General features: G+C 36.5%; 1 protein-coding gene and 1 pseudogene across 12 annotated transcripts in view; one reads left to right on the forward strand and one right to left on the reverse strand.

Moving 5' to 3' along the window:
* The window catches only part of LOC105495992 (coiled-coil serine rich protein 2), a 184757-nt gene that overhangs the window by 127744 nt on the left and 36378 nt on the right, over positions 1-20635 (forward strand). For all 12 annotated transcript variants that reach the window (XM_011766009.3, XM_024797365.2, XM_011766012.2 and 9 more), the window contains 2 exons: positions 11418-11501; positions 18518-18604. In XM_011766009.3, the coding sequence (XP_011764311.1) occupies positions 11418-11501; positions 18518-18604 (171 nt within the window). The remainder of the gene's footprint in view (positions 1-11417; positions 11502-18517; positions 18605-20635) is intronic.
* On the reverse strand, positions 17797-18350 carry LOC105495991 (large ribosomal subunit protein eL29-like; annotated as a pseudogene).

Here is a 20635-nt window from a genome sequence, read left to right on the forward strand (position 1 = left end):
TATGAAGAGTTCATTCTTTTGTTTTGTTTTTGTTTTGCTTTGTTTTGTTTTGTTTTGTTTTTTTGCGACAGAGTGTTGCTCTGTCACGCAGGCTGGGCAGTGGCGCAGTGTCGGCTTACTGCAGCCTCGACTTCCTGGGCTCAACCAATCCTCCCAAGTAGCTGGGACTATAGGTATGCACCACCACACCCGGCTATTTTTGTTATCCTGCTGAGATTCTGAATCCCCGTGCATGGCTGCTCCCACTCTTCCGTGTACCCTTTTCTCATACTACTCCAGTTCTGACTCCTTGTCAGCCCATTAGGCTCTGATATTCCATGCCAATCTCCATCTCCAGATGGACACCTTCTCACTCTGCTTGGCCTCTGACACTGCACGTCAGTTGAGTCTACACATGGATTCCCTCCTTACCCATTTTGGGTCTGAAACCTGGGATTGGGCCCTTTACTCATTATCATGCCTGAGCTCTGGCAACCTTTGCCAGGCCATCCTGTGTGTGGATATCCACCTCACTCTGCTTTGACTTTGATAGCCCATGCCAGGCTGCTGATTATGCACATACACTCTATTCTTTCCACTTAAGTTTGACTCTAATATCAAGCTGTTTCCCCACCCCTCATGGATGCTGTTTTTACTCCTTTTGGGATATGACATATATTGGTAAGCTGCCTCCCTGTGGAGACATGCTCTTTCAACCTGCTTAGGCTCTGAAATTTCCTGCTGGGCTTTTGGGGTGGAAACCTATTTTGCCGTGTCTTACCTAATGGCTTGTTAAGAAAGGGATAGGAAGGTGAAGAGGATAATTTTTTTAAAAAGTATCAACTTTATTGAGACAGAATGTACATTCAAATAAACTGCACCCATTTTAAGTGTATAGTTTGTTTTGATGAAGATATGCAATTGTGTAATTACCACCACTTTCAAGATATAGACCATTTCTGTAGGTGATAAAGTTCCTTCATTTCCCTTTGCAGTCAGTTATTTCTCAAACCCGGCCCAGGCAACCACTATTTTGCTTTTGGTTCTAAAGTTTTATCTTTCTTAGAATTTCATCAAAATGGAACCATATGATGTGTACTCTTTTTGTTTCTGAATTTTTTACTCATCTTAATGGTTTTGATATTCATCTATGTTTTGCTAGTATCAGTAGTTCATTTCTTTTTATTGCTGAACAGCACTCCATTCTACATATATGTACCACAATTTTACTTTTATCAATTTTTCTGTTGATAGACATTCAAGTTGTTTTTAGTTGTGGGATAATTGGGATCATGTTGAATCTCTACATTTCAATGATGAAAGTTAATAGGAATAAGTGTAATTAAGAAAAATCAGGCCAGGCTCGGTGGCTCATGCCTGTAGTCCCAGCACTTTAGGAGGCAAAGACAGGTGGATCACCTGGGTTCAGGAGTTCAAGACCAGCCTGGCCAAAATGGCGAAACCCCATCTCTACTAAAAATACAAAAGTTAGCCAGGCATGGTGGCATGTGCCTGTAGTCCCAGCTACTCAGGAGGCTGAGGCAGGAGGATCACTTGAACACGGGAGGCAGAGGTTGCAGTGAGCCAAGATCATACCACTGCACTCTAGCCTGGGCAACAGAGTAAGAGTCTGTCTCAAGAAAAAAATCAGAATAGACAATTCCAAGGTGGAGTTTGGGTTCAGGCAAATTTTCCTACTTGTACAATCTTGGAAAAGTTGTTTAAACTCTCTGTCCTGCAGTTTCCTAGAAGAGATAATAGAGATTGTAATAGCTCTTACTTCAGGAATTTTGTGAAGAATGCATGAGGTAATTCCCATAAAATGCTAACGTAGGGCCGAGCGCAGTGGCTCACGCCTGTATAATCCCAGCACTTTGGGAGGCCGAGGTGGGCAGATCACCTGTGGTTGGGAGTTCGAGACCAGCTTGATCAACATGGAGAAACCCCGTCTCTACTAAAAATACAAAATTAGCCGAGCGTGGTGGTGCATGCCTGTAATGATCACGAGGCTGAGACAGGAGAATTGCTTGAACCCAGGAAGCGGAGGTTGCGGTTAGCTGAAATCGCGCCATTGCACTCCAGCCTGGGCAACAAGAACAAAACTCCATCTCAAAAACAAAACAAACAAACAAACAAGCAAAAAACACATTAAAATGCTAACACAGTATCATGCATAGTATCTTAAAATGCTAAGCATATTATGCTGATAGTATTCTAAAATGCTAAGCATAGTATGCTGATGTATCAACATAACCTGATACATGTAATACAGTTAATGCACGTTAGCAGTTAATAATAGCAGCTACCGTAACATAAAAGTCAAGGGTTTTTAATTGCTTACAATTTTATGTAGCTCCCCAGAAAGCTAATTTTATTTACTTCAATACCTGCGTTTGTTTAGTTATTATTATTCTGTCAGTACCAAGGATCCAAGAGAAAAATAAAGAGGACACAGTTTTTAACCTGTACCCAGTACATTGTTCTGAAAACTATAAGTTAAAACTGGTTAGTGGGTCTTAAAATGAATTTTCATCATGATTAGAATTTTTGGTAATGAAGTAAAACAGTATAAAACTATCAGAGGACATAATATGTAATAAGGACAAATACTTTTTCATGAAATTTGTTTTTAGTGAGAGAGATATATGTATATCTCCCTATATTATACACATGGATATATGCATACACATGTAAATACATACCTATTCATGTATATATGAACTTGGTTGTGTTATAAAATGTATTTTTATTGTGGATCATGTCCCCACCCCACGCCCCAAAATATAAAACTCTATTCTAGTAGATAAACAATACTCCAAGGCCAATAAATCATAGAGCTGGGACTTCAGTAGTAAATAAGGCAGCTATCACTGTATAAATAAAACATTAAATTAGCAGTAAATTTACTGAGAGACATTTACGGTGCTTTATAAACCTGAGAAACTTTGTGGAAACCATTTATGTTCTATGGGAAGACTAAATATTATAAATGCTACAGGTATATTAAAGTAGTAATCAAGATAGCTAGCTTATAGTCTAGGGGAATATACATGTATTAAATTAAATAATTACAAGAATGATGTGTTGCAAAGGGTAACAAATTAGATGTTGTAAAAAGATTGTGTAAGATACAATCTGAGTGTGTAATAAATTGTGTGTTGTATAAAGATTGTATAAAACACAATTTGAGTGTATGGTGTGTATCTACAGTTATTCTCAGTACGATTTATAGATTTAATACAATTGCAGCCAAAATCACAACAGCTTTGTTTTTGGAATTCATCAAAATGACTCCAAAATTGGAAACACCAAAGGATAAGATTTGTGTACATTGAAAAGGAGAAAGGGGAAAAAACCCTTTTGAGGAGGATATAATACTGACACAAATAGACTCTTAGAGCAATGAAAGAGAATAGGAAACATAGAAATATGTGCTGAAGTATTTAGTAAAAAATAATTGGATATAGAAAGATTTTTTTGTTTTTGTTTTTGTTTTTAAAGAACAGGGTCTTGCTATGTTGCCAATGTGGAGTGCAGTGACTATTCACAGGTGTGATCATTAAGTACTGCAACCTCAAACTTCTGGCTTCAAATGATTCACCTGCTTTGGCCTCCCAAGTAGCTGGGACTACAGGCATGTACCATTACGTCCACCTGCATATAGAAAGATTTTTTGCAAAAGTTACTGAGGAAAATTTATTAGTTTAGGAAAAATTAGTTTCTTATACTGTAGCAGAACACAGATGGCTTGAGGAGTTGGATATTTTTAAAAAATCAAATGTAGAAAAATAGTAGAAATTAGGAATATCTTTAAGTGCCAAAACAAACCTACAGGAAGGGATATCTGGGTTCAGATATGTACAGATGTAACAGATACGTAAGTATGTAGGTTCAATAAAAAATGTAAACAGAAAAAAATTTGTAAATACTGTTTGCTTAGAATATTATAAAGGTTCTATTTATGTATAACAACATTCCAGTTAACTTGGATGCCAGATAGATATGTTTTTTATTTCTAAGTGTCTTTGCCCTGACCATCTGTGAGGATCACTTCACCTCTAAAGCACTTATTAAAAAATGGTATTTTGTAAGTCTCTGTTTTTAAAATCCTCTCAAATGTAGCTTGAATTAGTAGATTTTAAATCCCACTGTTGAATTTTACATTATTACTCAAAAGTTATTTTTAGTGTACATTCTGGACTGTGTGATGTGATGTGATTGTTCATCCATATACCTTTGTATTTAAAAAAGAAAAACAAACTTTTGAAAAGAAAAGAAAGAAAACATCTTTCTCCTCTTCCTCTGCTCCCTTTCCTCTTGTGATTATGGGTGCCTCTTGTGATTATGTTGTAGCATATCTGAAACACAAGGCAGCTTTGTTGACATCACTGATGATGCTTGTTAGTAGGGACTTGTCAGTGCTGCCAAACATTTTTGTTAGTCATTTCAAGTATCCATGTCCATTGCAGCTGCTCTGGAACTCATAGGAAGATCTCAGTTTTTGCAAACTCATGGAAGAATCACCTGGGTAAGAAGGAGTTTGTTACAGGGTTTTCAGCAAGTTAACATGTGGAAGAATTACAGTACTAGAACAAAAATTTACTGTTGTGATGTGTCAAAAAAGAAGAATGGAAGATGGTTTGCTGACAATAGTCCTCTAATGCTTTTACAATAGAGGAAGGTTTATCCGTCTTTAATAAAATGCTGATAATATATTAGCATCCTAATTGCATTTAGAGTTAAGAAATTCTAACTAGAACCTGTAGAAACTGCTAAAACATTTCACCTAGTAAAGCAGCCCAGAATTCCTAGACAGTCGGTTAACTATGAATTACTTATTTTTTGTTCAGTTGCTATGGATTTTTTGTACGATTTTTGCTTCTATGCATTTATTAAATATGTTTATGCAAAACACTTGGAACAGTACTCAGCACTAGTCAATAAATGTTAGCTCTTTAGTATGTATAATGTGAAACATGAAAATTGAATGCATGAAGTTATTTCTTCAGTATTTTTTAGAAAGAGTATGTTTTCTATTTTATGATTCCCTCCGACACCGCCCCCACCAAATGTTTCCTAATTTTGGCCTGAGCACTTTCATTCTAGTCATGGATTAATAGAGAGTAGTAACCATTGGTTAGTGTCAGAGTTATTAGGGGGGTAACTAATTTGATTCAGTTATTGTTATATTCCTAATCTTTAAGGCTCTTGTGCTTTAATGGAAATAATAGCTTTTTCTCTTTTTGATCTCCTAAATTCTGGACTGCTAGAGTGTTTAATAAAAAGGAGCAGAATTTTTTGAAGCATGTTAATACCTTAAACACTAGTAACTCTTAGTTGTCTTGGGCTATCCTATGCATTTATTTTATTTCATTTTTTTTTCAGTTTTCAAAAATAATAACTTGGTATGTGGGGCTTTCACTTAATTTATGTCTAATTTCTAATTTTTTAATTGATCAGAACAGTATATTTCTATGATATAAATTCTTTGGAAGGTGTTAATATTTTCTTTGTGGGCTAGAACAGGGTTTGGAAAACTTTTGTTTAGAAGATCACATAGTAAATATTTTAGCCATTTTGGGCAAGACACAAAATTGAGGCTATTATGTAGATAAAACATCTCAAATGCAACCATTTAGAAATGTGAAAGCATTCTTAACTGTAGTAAAAAGAGACAACTGGCCAGATTTGTCGTGTGAGCCATAGTTTGTTAATCTCTAGCCAACAGTGTGGTCTGTTTTTATGATGGTTCTGTTTGTTTGAATAGAATATATGCTTTCTGTATCTTAGGCAGCAGTATATCTATTATATTAGGCTTGTTAATTGTACTATATATATCTTGTTTATCCTTACTAAATTTTTGCCTTTGATGTGTGAATTTCTCATAGTAGTGTTAATCTCCTGCTATAATTACACATGTCTCAATTTCTCCTTTTAATGTCTGTTTTTGTTACATTTTCAGGCTATTGTATCAGGTATATATACATGTTTATGACTGGTACATCTTCTTGGCAGATTGGTCCTCTGATTACTAATTAGAATTCTTTGTTTATCTTTTTTAATACTTTCCTTCGGTAATGCTACCCTGCTTCTCGTGTTATAATAATATTGCTATTTCAGCTTTTTGTGGGTGCGATTGTTGAGATTTATCTGGTGTTTTTCTCTCCTTTTGGTTTGCTTTTAGCTGTTTTTGATCAAATCTTATCTTAGGTTTTTAGAGCTGCCAAAGCAAATTACCACACCTTGGAGGCTTACATCAATAGAAGTTTATTCCGTCATAGTTCTGGAGGCTAGAAATCCAAAATCAAGGCGTTGTCATCAGGGATTTGCTCTGTCTGAAGGCTCTGTAAGAGAAACTTGCGTTTCTTCTACCTTCTAGTGGTTACCAGCAATCCTTGGCATTCCTTGGTTTGTAAATGCATCTCTCCAGTCTCTACTTCCATCTTCACATGACCTTCTCTGATTACATTGTAAAGGCCTATTTTCAAGTAAGGTCATATTCACAGGTTATGGATGGGCATGAATTTCTAGGGGGGACATCATTCAAGCTAATGCATTTCTATTGAGATGTAATATATACAGTAAAATTCATCCTTTTGGTGTACAGATTTTTTTGACAGTTTAATACACGTATTTTATTTAAATAAATCCTCTCATAGGAAATGATGAATTCATTGCCTTTACTTAGAAGAAGGCTATGTAAATAGCTGTCAAATTTATATATGCAGCTCACCAATATTTCCTTTTTGGCAACATCTGTATTTCCATAATACAGTTCCCAGAAGGACTTCTAAGTCTCAAAATTCTGTCTCCTTTGATGTGCTTCTCTCTTGGTTACACCCAGACTTTATTAATGATTTGCTTCATATCATTATCTCCTTCTCCATATATTTTCTTTAGAATATTCATCAATCCCTCTCTAGCATCTGTTTCAGTGTCATAGGAGGGTTTCTCCTTGTAATTGATTTTTTTTTTTTTTTTTCACATAATCCCCATGTGTTGTGGGATGGACCTGGTGAGAGGTAATTGAATCACGGGGGAAAGGGTTTTTCCCATGCTGTTCTCATGATAGTGAATAAGTCTCATGAGATCTGATGATTTTATGAAGGGCATTTCCCCCACACATGCTGTCTTGCCTGCCGCCATGTAAGACATGCCTGTGCTTCTCCTTCCGCCGTGATTATGAGGCTTCCCAGCCACGTGCAACTGTGAGTCCATTAAACCTCTTTTTCTTTATAAATTACCCAGTCCCAGGTGTCTTTATTAGCAGTGTAAGAACAGCACTCTTTTTCAACCTGAGCCAGGTAATCCCTCCCACATTGTGTTTTCCACTTTCTTTCTCTTCTTTTTTTATTTTTATTTTTATTTTTTGAGAGTCTTACTCTGTCACCTAGGTTGGGGTGCAGTGGCGCAATCTTGGCTCACTGCAACCTCCACCTCCAGGGTTCAAGTGATTCTCCTGCCTCAGCCTCCCAAGTAGCTGGGATTATAGGTGCCTGCCATCACATACGGCTAATTTTTGTACTTTTAGTAGAGACGAGGTTTTGCCATGTTGGCCTGGCTGGTCTCAAACTCCTGACCTCAGGTGATCCGCCTGCCTCAGCCTCCCGAAGTGCTGGGATTACAGGCGTGAGCCACCACACCCAGCCTTTTCCACTTCCTTTCTGCATAAAATGAGAACTGTATCAGTCTTGACTTTTTTTGAACTACCTTCCACAGAAATGTGTTTCAGGAGATTGTTCACAATCATAGAGTAACTCTTCCCACTTAGATTCTTTACCAAAAGATCAAATGACCTCGCTGTGAAATGCACCTGCACATTCTCAGTGGGAACTTGATGAACTCCAGTTAAGGTAATGTGGATTTTCACAGACTTATCTGACTGATCCCATCCATAATTACTGGTTTTCACTGTATGTCCCGTTGTAACAGGATCAACTACAGCAGCTGGCTTTTCATTATCAAGAAGTTCTGCTTTCTTCTATGATTTCTGTTGCATCTTGTTCTGGATTTCTGTCTCAATTTTGGATTTTTCACCTGTAAGGGCATCGTGTACTCTTTTCCTAGTATCCTTCTCCAGCAACACCTTTGCTTCTTCTAGAGATTTTCTGTAGCTCTTCCAAAGCCTAAGTCGGGCTGGGTCAAACCAAAGGCCCGAGCTGCAGCCACACGGGGAGAGAACAGGAAATGCCATGCTGAGCCCTCGAATCAAGCACAGACCGCTACCTGCATGAATTCGGTGTACAGTTTTATGAACTTTAACAGACAGTTGTGCAGCTATTACAGTCACCTCCCAGAATTCCTTATTTTCTTTTAAAGTCAATTTCTACACCCACTGCTAGCTCCTGGCAACCACTGATATGAAAAGGTTGTCATATAAATGGATATGATATAGCCTTTTGAGTATAATATATAGCCTTTGAGTCTGGCTTTTTTTACTTAACATAATGCAACTTGAAAAATTCATTTATGCTGTACCATGTATTAGTAATTTGTTTCTGTATATTGCAGTTAGTGTTCTATTTTAATGCTACCAGTTTGCTTATTCATTTGCCAGCTGAAGGGTATTTATGTTGCTTTCTAATTTTTTTGCAGTTACCAATAAAGCTGCTGTAAACATTTGCTTACAGATTTTCATGTGAGCATGTGTTTTCATTTCTCTATGTTGTGTCTGTTATTTTCCTTCAATTCACAATATTTTCTTGTTTTTCTTGAGACTTCTTCTTTGACCCAAGGATGATTTAGAAGGTTGTCTACTTTTCAAGTGTATGGAGATTATCTTTCTGTTATTAGTTTATACTTAAATTCTCTTATATTCAGAGAGCATGTGTTTGGTGTATTTTTTGTTCTTTGAAATTTGGCTTCTCAAATCTGTAGGTTTGTGTCTTTCACCAAATTTGAGGTGTGTTTATCCATTATTTCTTGAAATATTTTTTTCTGCCCACCCCTATGCTTCTGTGACTTCAGTGGCAGAAACGTTACCTCTTTTGTTATTGTTCCCATATGTTCCTTAGCAGGCTCTGTGAATTTTTTTTGACCAATCTTGTTTCTCTTCATCATTCAGATTGGATAATTTTTGTTGATCACTCTTTGAAATGGTAGTATTTAGCCCATCAATAGTGCATTTTAAAATTTTGGTTTTTGACTCTTTTCAGGTCTAAAATTTCCATTTGTTTGTACTTTTTATATTCTGTTGTTTTTTTGTTTTTTTTCCTGAGATTTCCTCTTTGTAGTCCCTTCAAGAGTTCACTCTTTTGGAGAATTTTAGTAACAGCACCGTTAAAATATCTTCCAATTCTAACTTCTGTGTCTTTTGGTGTTGGCGTTTTTTGATTGTCTTTTCCTTTGTGAGTTGACATTTTCTCCTTTGTTTAGATGTTGAGTCATTTTGGGTTATATATTAGATATTTGAACATTGTATAATGAGATTCCTGATCTTCTTTAAATCTTTATTTTGTTTTTAAACAGGCAAACAATGTGGTTGAGTTTAGGCTACAAGGTACAGCTAGCTGTCTTGATTATGGTTTTAATGCCAGCTCTGTTTTCAAAGCTTTTGCCATGCTTTCCAGATCTGTTCTGAGTATAAATCTACCAGAGGCTAGTCTGGGATCTGGGAAGTGATCTTAGGTTGTTTTTCAGAGTCTTTGCTGTGTACTGTTTAGGATCAGATCCAAGCAAGTGCTGCTCAGGGATGAACTGATTAATTTACAAACAGCTTTATGGAGTTACTTTACTCAGTTCTTGGTATTTTGTGACCTCCCTGGTATTTTCTGTTTTGTATGACTTCTCTTTTTTCCTCTATCCTAAATGCTGTTGTTTTATTTTTTTCTATTCTGCTGTACACTTCCCACAAGTGCACCTGCATCTAATGCAAAGCAGTATGTGCTTATGTTGTCTCACATTCCTTGGGGTTCCTGCATTGCAGTTGGGAAGAAGACATTTAGATATTTGGAAATAATTCAAATTTTATAGTTTCTCTGTCTTCTCAAATATACTTGTAGGTAGGACTGGCCATGCTTTTATATGTCTAGGCAGTAATAACAAAGATGAACTTTTTACTGAGATGAGTCCTGTAAAACTAACTTTACTTTCTTTATTTCTTAATTTTAAAAAACGTGTTCTGAGAATATTGCTATTCATTAGAATGTTGCCTGTGTTCTTAGATCAAAGTCTTAATGTCCATTTGACACCACCATAGAAAAGTAATTTATCTGTCCTGGAAATTTGACAAACACTTACTCTTGACTGTCAATCAGCATTACCTTTTGAACTTCCCTAAATACACATTTAGAAATTCTGGGCCCCTCCCTAGAGATTCTGTGTCAGTGCGTATACAGTACAATAAGTTAAGAAGAAAATAACCTACATGCTCACCTCCCCTGTTGTAGACATTATTCATGGCATGGAAGAACCAGAAAAGATATATCTGAGGAAGATTGCGATGTTATGTTCCTTGAAGGTTGCTATTCAGTCACTAGGTTTACTGAGGCAGCCAGGAGTCATATGAACAAATAAGGTGTTGAACCTCAGTTGTACTGCCTTGGTCAGGGGCTCAGCCCTGATCAAGGTAGCACATCATCCAGTTGTATTCTTCACTGGTTCATTTTTCTTGAGGCTGTCTTTCTGAACCATTGAGCATGTGGTTTCTTATTACTAAACCACTTCAGCAAACGGTGGAACTTAATATTGTCATCTTATTTTCTTTATAATGTTTTAGAACAAAAATCTTTATTTCAACCTTTTTTTGAGGCATGATATACATCCAGTAAAGTGGTTAAGGTGTACCAATCTTAAGTGTACAGCACAAGCTTTTCATATGTATGTTTAACTACCATACACTCAGGACATAGAACATTTCCAGCTTCCTACTAGGTTCCCTAATACTCCTTCTTAGTCAGTAACCCCCTTCCCTTTAGTCTACCATCATTCTTCTGATTTCTAACACCATAGTTTTGCCTTTTCTCAGACTTCATATACATGGAGTTATGAGATATATATCCTCATGTAGCTAGTATTTTTAATTCAGTTATTTTTGCTGCTAAGCCTTATTGAGTTATTTAATATTATTGTTTATGGCTCCTAGTACTCAAAACATGTCTAAACCAAAACAGATTCAGTTGACTTTTGTTTTACATTTTTCTTAGGTGAAACAGTCTTAAAATTCTTTAGGAAATTTCTCATGTGTTTAATGGTTCTCTATTTCAACTGCTTATATAGTATCCGTTATTTACTTCCACAGATTATTCTTGCTGTAGCTCCCTTTTTTCTTCTTCCACATTTCCTTCTACCAGGATATATAGGGGAAAAGAAGATTTCTAAAATTTTATCTCCCATTTGTTCTTCACCATGCTAGCATTTGGTCTGGGCAAATTCAGGTTGAACTGAATGTCCACAATTACTGTATTAATCGAGTGTTTTTCTTCCCTTCTTTCTGACAGCATGATGGAAGTGGTTCATTGCATGATATTCAACTATCATTGCCGTCCAGTCCGGAACCAGAAGATGGTGATAAAGTATATAAGGTATGACTATGTAGTCATGCTGGATTTTTCAAAATTCTTTTTAAATACTAAAATAATGATACCATGACAATGAAAACAATAATAAATGTATTAATACCTACAGCATCAGGTTTGTTCTTAACTTTTGCTGCATTGTTTAGTTGAAATGATATCTCTGTGGTGCTTTAATTTGAATTTATCAGTCGGATAATGATTTGTCCCTTTATTACTACTGTTGCAGGATTTTAAAAAAATATATTGCTCATAATGATAAATAATTGAGTTTTTAAAATATGAGTATGAATAAAAGTTAAAATGGTTATAGGTACTTCTCATATATAAATCCTAAAATTGAAGAAATATACCAAAAATGAGATTAATCTATCTTTTTTCATGTTTAAAAATACAGAATACAGATGTATTTTTGTGAAAGTGTTTTTTTATAAGTCTTACTATCTTTATGTCTATGTTTAGTTGAAGAAAGCTCTTTTATTTTGCAACTATTTGCAACTATTTAAGTACATATTTATTTCTTAAGCACACACAGAGATTCTTGGTTAACTTAATGTTTTCAAGTCAAGTTATAGTTAGCTTTTACATCCCATTTTCAGAGTACACTTATTAGTGTTTGCTAGTCATCTGCAGTAACAACCTGAAAGTAATGGTGGCTTATAATAATGAAATTTACATTTCACTTACATATTGGCTGTAGATCAGCTGGGACTCTGCTTCATGTGTCTTCTTTATTCTGGGATCCATAATGAAGGATCAGTCCCTATTGTGGGAGATGTTATTATGCTCATGAGAAGAGAACTTTGATAGGATCACATGTGAATTCTGCTTGGATGTGGCACATATCACACTTTCAAAACAATTCAAGGGGCCAGGCCTGGAATTAGTGGGACAGAAAAGCATTATTTTCTCATAGGTTGCAGAGTGATTTATTGGGAAGAAGATTATATGTAAAGCAATCAAAATCATAAGAGTATAGTACAGTAGTCAATCTTGTTCTCTCATCTTGGCTTTTCAACTTGTTGACTACCTGTCCTTTCCCGAATTACTTCCCAACCCCGAGCTTTCATCCTGCTGTCAGTATAATACATTAAGTCCGCAGGTTCACAGCAGGCCATCTCTTTCTCAACACTCAGTTGAGAACCATTGACTTACGTAATCTCTGATGACCTCCCAGTTTAGAAAAAAAAATTGTGAATTTGTCACTGACATTTTAAAAGCAAAGTTGACCTCTTTCCTGAATTTTGTGTGTGTGTGTGAAAAAGTTTTTTACATATAAAGATTTTATTTTTTATTTTATTTTATTATTATTTTTTTAGATGAAGTCTTGCTCTGCCACCCAGGCTGGAATGCAGTGACGTGATCTTTTTTTTTCTTTTTTTTTGAGACGAAGTCTCGCTCTGTCACCCAGGCTGGAGTGCAGTGGCGGGATCTCAGCTCACTGCAAGCTCCGCCTCCCGGGTTCACGCCATTCTCCTGCCTCAGCCTCCCGAGTAACTGGGACTACAGGCACCTGCCACCTCGCCCGGCTAATTTTTTGTATTTTTTAGTAGAGACGGGGTTTCACCATGTTAGCCAGGATGGTCTCGATCTCCTGACCTCGTGATCCGCCCGTTTCAGCCTCCCAAAGTGCTGGGATTACAGGCTTGAGCCACCGCGCCCGGCCTAGTGACGTGATCTTGGCTCACTGCAACCTCGGCCTCCCGGGTTCAAGTGATTCTGCTGCCTCAGTTTCCCAAGTAGCTGGGATTCCAGGCATCTGCCACCATGCTCAGCTAATTTTTTGTATTTTTAGTAGAGATGGGGTTTCACCATGTTGTCCAGGCTGGTCTCAAACTCCTGACCTCAGGTAATCCACCCACCTCGGCCTCCCAAAGTGTTGGGATTACAGGCATGAGCCACCACACCCAAACAAGAAATTATGTTTTAAAGAAAAAAATTTAATTCCAACATTTTTACACAATTGGTATCTTTACTTTTTTTCAGTGTTCCTGTCTAGTTCATCTAAATATTTAATGTTATATGATAGACATTTTGTTACACAGTATTTATTTCTTGTCCCTGCTCCATTTCCTTCCAGGCAGATTATTCCTAGTCTTATTTAAGCTGAGATGCAACAGGTCATACTGTCTCTTTTCTTCAGTATTCTGGTCTCTTTTGCATTCTCATCAGCAAATCCCCAACTATGTCACCTTTCATCCAAAATGATTTAGCAGTGCAGTTTCAAATGACACAAATACTGCATCTTGTGCCATTAAAATTTTTGGATCTAAAGTCTCCATTGGACTTACCATGCCTCTAATCTGTCCTTTTATATATCTCAGGACAGATCCCTCTCCCATTCCCTTAATGAGCTCTTTCAAATAGCCCTATGAAGCTCCATGCTCAGCTATCTCAACCTCTGCAGGTAGCCTTATGTTTGTTCATCCAGTAAATATCTTATGTTTCCTGCCTGCTTGCCTTTTTTTTTTTTTTTTTTTTTTTTTTTGAGACGGAGTCTCGCTCTGTCGCCCAGGCTGGAGTGCAGCGGCGTGATCTGGGTTCACTGCAAGCTCCACCTCCCGGGTTCATGCCATTCTCCTGCCTCAGCCTCCCGAGTGGCTGGGACTACAGGTGCACGCCGCCATGCTTGGCTAATTTTTTTTTTTTTTAATTTTTTTTTTTTTTTTTTTTTGTATTTTTAGTAGAGACAGGGTTTCACTGTGTTAGTCAGGATGGTCTCAATCTCCTGACCTGGTGATCTGCCTGCCTTGGCCTCCAAAGTGCTGGGATTACAGGTGTGAGCCACTGTGCCCGGCCTCCATCTTGCCTTCTAACTTACTTATATTTGTCTCATTCTTACTCCTTTGTTCCAGTTACAGGATAAAAATGCCCACTGTGCTATGTAATACCAGCTCTTCTTCTGTGTTCTTAACTCTTGTCTTCCGCTGCTGCTTAATGACCTAACTGCATCTCTTCCTCCTCTCTCATCTGTCTTGAGTGTGATTCCTTTACTTTCTTGTCATTATTCATTTGTAAATGTGTATATTTCACTTAATTTCAGTAAATCAAATACACTTTTCCTTGACTCCCTTTAAACTCCTTTCCAGTTAGTGTGAAAACTTGGAACAATGAAAATATCTACCATTTCAATGCTGTAGACGTTTGACATGACCTTTGTTTTAAAAACTTTCTCCTTTGGCTTTTGTGTCACTTCTCTCTGGAATCCCTCATACCTTTCAACATTTTTTCCTGTAGTTTTCTCCTCTTCTTTAAATGTTAAATTTATATCTTTAGTCCAGTCCTCTTTGAACTTCTTACTCTCATAATTTCAAATATGACACATATGGATAACATGTAAAACGCCTCTCTTTCATGCTTGGTAATCCAATTGCCCATTGGACACACTTCTATTGTGTGTCCCACCCATAAGTACCTCTAACACAGTCTCTCTCTCTCTCACCCCCCCCCCCATATATGTGTGTGTGTGTATTTGTATGTGAGATGTCTTAAACATTTTATTTATTTAATGAAAAAATTGATGACTGTTGAGCTCAGAAGCCAGTACCCCAACATACAGTGCTTTGACATACTGAACTGAAGAAACCTCAAGATCTCTTCTGACTCCGCCATGCCCCCACCTCCCTCCTACCCCCCACCCACCCATCTAACAATATATTTAAAGCTCACACATACTCCTCTTTGGACATACTTGTTGTTCTTCCGTATTCGCCATTTCCTTTGTTGGCACAGCTATTCACCATGTCACTCAAGCTAGAAATACAGTGTCACCCTTGAATGCTCCTCTGTTCTTTTCTCACATGCAGTGAATTGCCAAAATCTCAAAATTTTGATTTCTTCTCTCCTTTTTCATCTGTATGATCACTCTATTGGGTCACGCTTCTACTCTTATTTGGATTATTATAATATTTTCATAAGTGCCTAGCTCAGTTTTGTTGCTGTTGTTAAAATTTGTCCTCTAAACACCTGTCAAAGCCATCTCAAATGCAAATCTGTCACTACCTAGCTAAGGCCATGCGTGATAGTCATGGCTGTCTGTGATCTGGCCCTTGCCTAGTTTACTAGCCAGTTGCTCCTCACCATTCATCAGAGCCTAAGTGCAACAGCGACACTGCTTATGATTCTCCAGATGTGCTATGCTTGCCCTCACCTTTGTATTATTGTGTGACACTTAGAATCCTTTAACTAAAATTTCAAGCCTACCACACTCCTCTGTCTTCTGAATCTTGTGCTTATCCTTTGGAACTCCACTGTAGTCCCTCATTCCTAATGTGTGATGTCACTTCTTTGCCTATCTTTATGTATAAAATCAGTCAGTGTTCCCAATGCAAAGAGATGATCAATGTTTGAGATGGTGGAAATGCTAATTGGCCCGATCTAATCACTATACATTATATGTATCAAAACATTACTTTGTAAACCATGAATATGTACAGTGTTATGTCAATTAAAAATAAAATTAAAACAACGAAATGGTTTTGGTGGGAAAAAAAATCCTTAGAGCAGTGCCTGCCATATAGCAAGTGCTATATACATGCTGGCTATTAATGTTCTTAGCACATTGTTTGTTGGTTTCATTTTTGGGTCCATTTCTTGTGTAACACTGTCAGAACCTACTGGTGACTGCATGAATGATGGCTGTATAGTGTTCCATCAAGTTGCTACATTTTATTCCAGTTATCCTCCTATAGGACAATTGTAAACTTGTTAACTTTCAGATAACACCTTGTTACAGGTTTTCTCTTACTTAGGATCAATTCTTTCACATAGATTCCTAGGAATGGGATAACTGAATCAGAGTGCAGGTATTTTGATGGCTCTTAAAAATACAGCTTTGTCCAAAAAGGTTAACTGCTGTGTCTAATGATGTGCCATTTTTTCTGTAGTCTGGTTAATTACATTGGGTATTTCACCACTAACTTAATATTTATAAAACAATACTTTATTCAACAAGTTAAATACAACATTTTACCATTTATATGTGTATTTGTGAGAACTGGCTGTGTGTCTGTTGAGACCTAAAAATGATCTTAAATGTTTGGACAGGCTCTTAATATACTTGAGATATAAATCCTCTGTCATATTTGCATGGATTTTTCAATAGCTTTTAACTAATGTTAATTGTTAAGATGCTTTAAAATGTTATATAATTAAATATAAATAATTTCTTTTGAATAGCTGTATTTGCTACATAACTTAGAAATGTGTCCTTCTAAATGTATTCTTAAAAATGTGTCTTTCATGATCTGCAATACATCTTTTTTATCTTTATGAATTTTTATAATTCCTAAACTTAAAATTCAAGTGAAGATTATTTTTTGTATGTAATAAAGTCTTTTTCAATTATAGTATACATAATAGCATTTTAAAAATCTTCCACATTGTTTGGGATGCTTATGTGATATGATCAAACCTTTGTAAAATGTCTATTTCTGATCTCTTTGTTAAAGAGAATATATGGTTTTGTTCCCAATGTATCTAAAGGGGATGACATTCTTTGCTTGTTGTAACACAGTCTAATTATTTGCTTACTTGTTTTTCCCTCTGGAAAGATATTATTCACATCTATATTTGAATTTCCTTGCTTATATTACTTTCTCTTTTGGATAACTGAATAATGATACACAAACAACATGGACTAACTATAGAGTAATGATTAACACTTTGGAAATGTAACTGAATTCCTGCTTAACTTGACAGTAGGTTTCCATTTAATAGTATTAGGCATTTCTTATAGATCCAATTGACAAGGTGTTCTCTCTTTGATTCAGGAGGGACTCCTCAAAAAGTAACTCATGGACAAAGAATCTTCCTTGTTATCCTTCAGGCACATTTATCTTTTTTGCTGATTTCTAAACCAGCCATGAAATGCCTCTGTGCCTTTAATTATTCTGTTGCCTCTGCTTCTCATGCCCTTTGTTTTCTTTCACAGGCTAGTTTTATGTATCTCTTGAAGTCTAGCTAAAGTTGCTTTTTTGTATGCGATTTTTTTTTTTTAACTCTGTGACCTATGTCCCAGTTTTCTTATATGTAAAAAAAGGATTACAGCACCTACCTCAGGAGTGTGGGTAGAATCAAATGCTTAAATACCTGAAAGTGCTTAGTTTTTAACATCTAATAAGTGCTCAATAAATGCTAACTGTTGCTGCTACTGTTGCTCATTGTCAACATGTCAGACTTCATTTTTTTTTTTTTTTCCCAGGATCATAGAGGCTAACAAATCCTGCCTCAGGTTTATTTGTACAAAAAGCACAGGAGGACCCCAGCCCCATGCACATGGCAGCCCAGAGGTGGGGGTGGGGGGTCGCACCAGTCCTTCTGTCCTCACGTTGGCAGACAGAGATACCTACTCTGTAGCCTTTGTAGTGGCCTGGGCACCTTTGGGAGCCTGAGCTGGAATTGAAGCTGGAGCTGCAGCCTGGGCCTTGGTTTGATCCTTGGCCTTGGCCTTGGCCTTTGCCCGGCACAGCTGGAGCCCCTTGGCAATGCGAGCACGAGCACGCTTCCCAAGCTTGGGGTGGGCAATGTAGGCAAGTCGATCAAGCTTGCGGCTGACACCCTTTGGGATCTTGGGCTTAACCTCCTTGGGCTTTACGAGGGCCTTGACAGCCTCGGCACGTGCACTCATGGCCTTGGCATTGTTGGCCTGCATCTTCTTTAGGCCCTTCTTGTTGTGCTTCTTGGCAAAGCTCATGTTCCTCAGGAACTTGGGGTCCACCCCCCGAGAGATTCGTATCTTTGTGATCGGGGTTTCTTGATACCATTTCTGTGCCATTTTCGGGACTGGTTGTGTGTGGTGTGGTTCTTGGACTTGGCCATGTCTGCACCTTTAGCCGCGGCTCCCGAAGCGCCTAGAACCGGAAGCCAGACTTCATTATTGGATGAAATCTTGTGTTTTTTTTAAAAAGAGGATTTCCCCCCTAAATGACCAGATGGTTCATTCATTACTGTGTCTTCATCATTGATTTCATGCTTCTCATTATGGTATTTTAAATACCTCATCTAAAAATGTTTTAATATTTCAGACTGAAGATTTATTAAATGAAATAAAACAACTTAAAGAGGAAATAAAGAAAAAAGATGAAAAGATCCAACTATTAGAACTTCAGCTTGTAAGTATTGTCGTGTAATGTGTAGAGACTTTTCAAACTGGGTGAAATGTGTTTTTCATAAAACTCTGAGCCAGAATTAGAGTTTAGCTTTATTTTTGGCTCTCAAAGTTGCACTTTTATATTATTTTTAGATTATATTCACTGTAATTAATGTGTGTGTTTTAACTTTTAATCTAAATATTAAGTATTTGGTTTGGAAAGTTCTTCATTGATTCAGTGACCTCAGTTTTGGGTATTTAAAATTCACCAATTTGCATTCATTTTATTGATAGAAGGGTAAATAGCTTTTCTTCAGATATATTTAAAGAAACAAGTACTAGTGAGTTGAGAACAGGATATTTTCTCTCTCTGTGAGGAGAATTAGCCTGGGTCTTCAGATTTAGGTAGCTGCATAACTGTCAGATTGAAGGGTATTCCAAGAAAATGTTTATTTCCTATGGATGATGTTGAATGATCCATCAGAGTCATGTTTGAATCTTTATAATCTAATAATTGTGCAATTTCAAATATTAGTCTCATTTGAAAACAATATGGTGTATTGAATTTAATTATTATTTAGTTTGTATATAAAAGACCATGATAAGAAGAAAATAATGGCCTAAAAATCACAGCAGTCAAAAGGAAATCTTTGTTGTGAGTCAAGAGCACATTTTGGTCTAACAAAGCAATTTGGTGAAATATTAATCTCACTGAAAATATAAAGGATATACTGAGCTCTGAACCACTGGGGTCAGCTCACAGAGATCTATTTCATGAATAAATAGAGCAGACAAATCAAATATTATGATTAAAGAAAGAAAATTTATGAATCTGAATAAAAAATAGCATAATATTGCAAATTGAAGTCCTGTCACATACAAAATTAAACAGGCAAATAATAAGGCCTAGTGTTTGTGTTCAAAGCCAAAGACAAGAACCCAATCAACTTTCAGGGAGAGGAAAAAAGACAACAAAGGAAATTATGTAAGCTTCGATTTTTGCAAAAATATATTACAGAGCACAGGATATTGTGTCTTGTACAATTCAGAGAAGAGGTTATGAACCTCTTATTTTATATCCAAGCAAGTTTTTATTTATATGCAAAGGTAAATTCTGACCTTTAATGTCTTGACAGATATGCTACCCAGTTAATACATTTCAGATATTTGAGGGGTACATTGAAAAATAACTCAAGAATAAGGAGATAAAGATTAAAATGAATGAGCAGTGAAATGGAAACTAAGTGGTATAAACTTTTGAGCCACTAGTTGGAGAAAACTTACTGCCCATTTTACCTAGTGTAAATTACATATCATTCTAATGTTGGGATTTCTTTGCATTTACAAATCCTTAATTTTTCTGAAATTAAAAATTATTTTTAATTTTAAATTTTTAAGTTGCTATTAATTTTGGAAAATATTCAGATTAAATAAGTTTGAGGAAGAAGGTAAAGAATATGCTGAAGGAAGTTAGAAGTACTGAATTTTTTATCTTCTACAAATGAATATTCTACATTTTTAATTTTTAAAAATATACTTAGATAAATTATAATAATGTTTATGACATGCTTTAAAGTAACTATTAGTAAGTTGGAGTAAAGTATCTTGCAAAAGTTAAAATTAAAAAAAAAAGACATAGTAGAAAAATAAGGAAAACTTAAAAACAGCACAAAACTAAAGTAAAAGAAATTAGACCAAATATAACAAATATAATAGTAATTGCAAATAGTCTTATGCCTTGGAGAGACTTCCCTTGAGGATCTAAAGCAAAATCCAGTAACTTGCTTTGTATAAAATAAATTTAGCTAAAGGAAAATGGCACAATAAGGCTGAACGTAAAAGACTAGGGGAGGCTGGACATGGTAGCTCACTCCTGTAATCCCAGCACTTTGGGAGGCCTAAGTGGATGGATTGCTTGAGGTCAGAAGTTCAAGACCAGCTTGGCCAACATGGTGAAACCCTGTCTCTACTAAAAATAAAAAAAAATTAGCTGGGTGTGGTGGTTCACGCCTGTAGTCCCCAGCTACTTGGGAGGCTGAGGCAGAAGAGTCAC

Source organism: Macaca nemestrina, chromosome 9, assembly GCF_043159975.1.
Source record: "Macaca nemestrina isolate mMacNem1 chromosome 9, mMacNem.hap1, whole genome shotgun sequence".
Classification (NCBI taxonomy): Eukaryota; Metazoa; Chordata; class Mammalia; order Primates; family Cercopithecidae; genus Macaca; species Macaca nemestrina.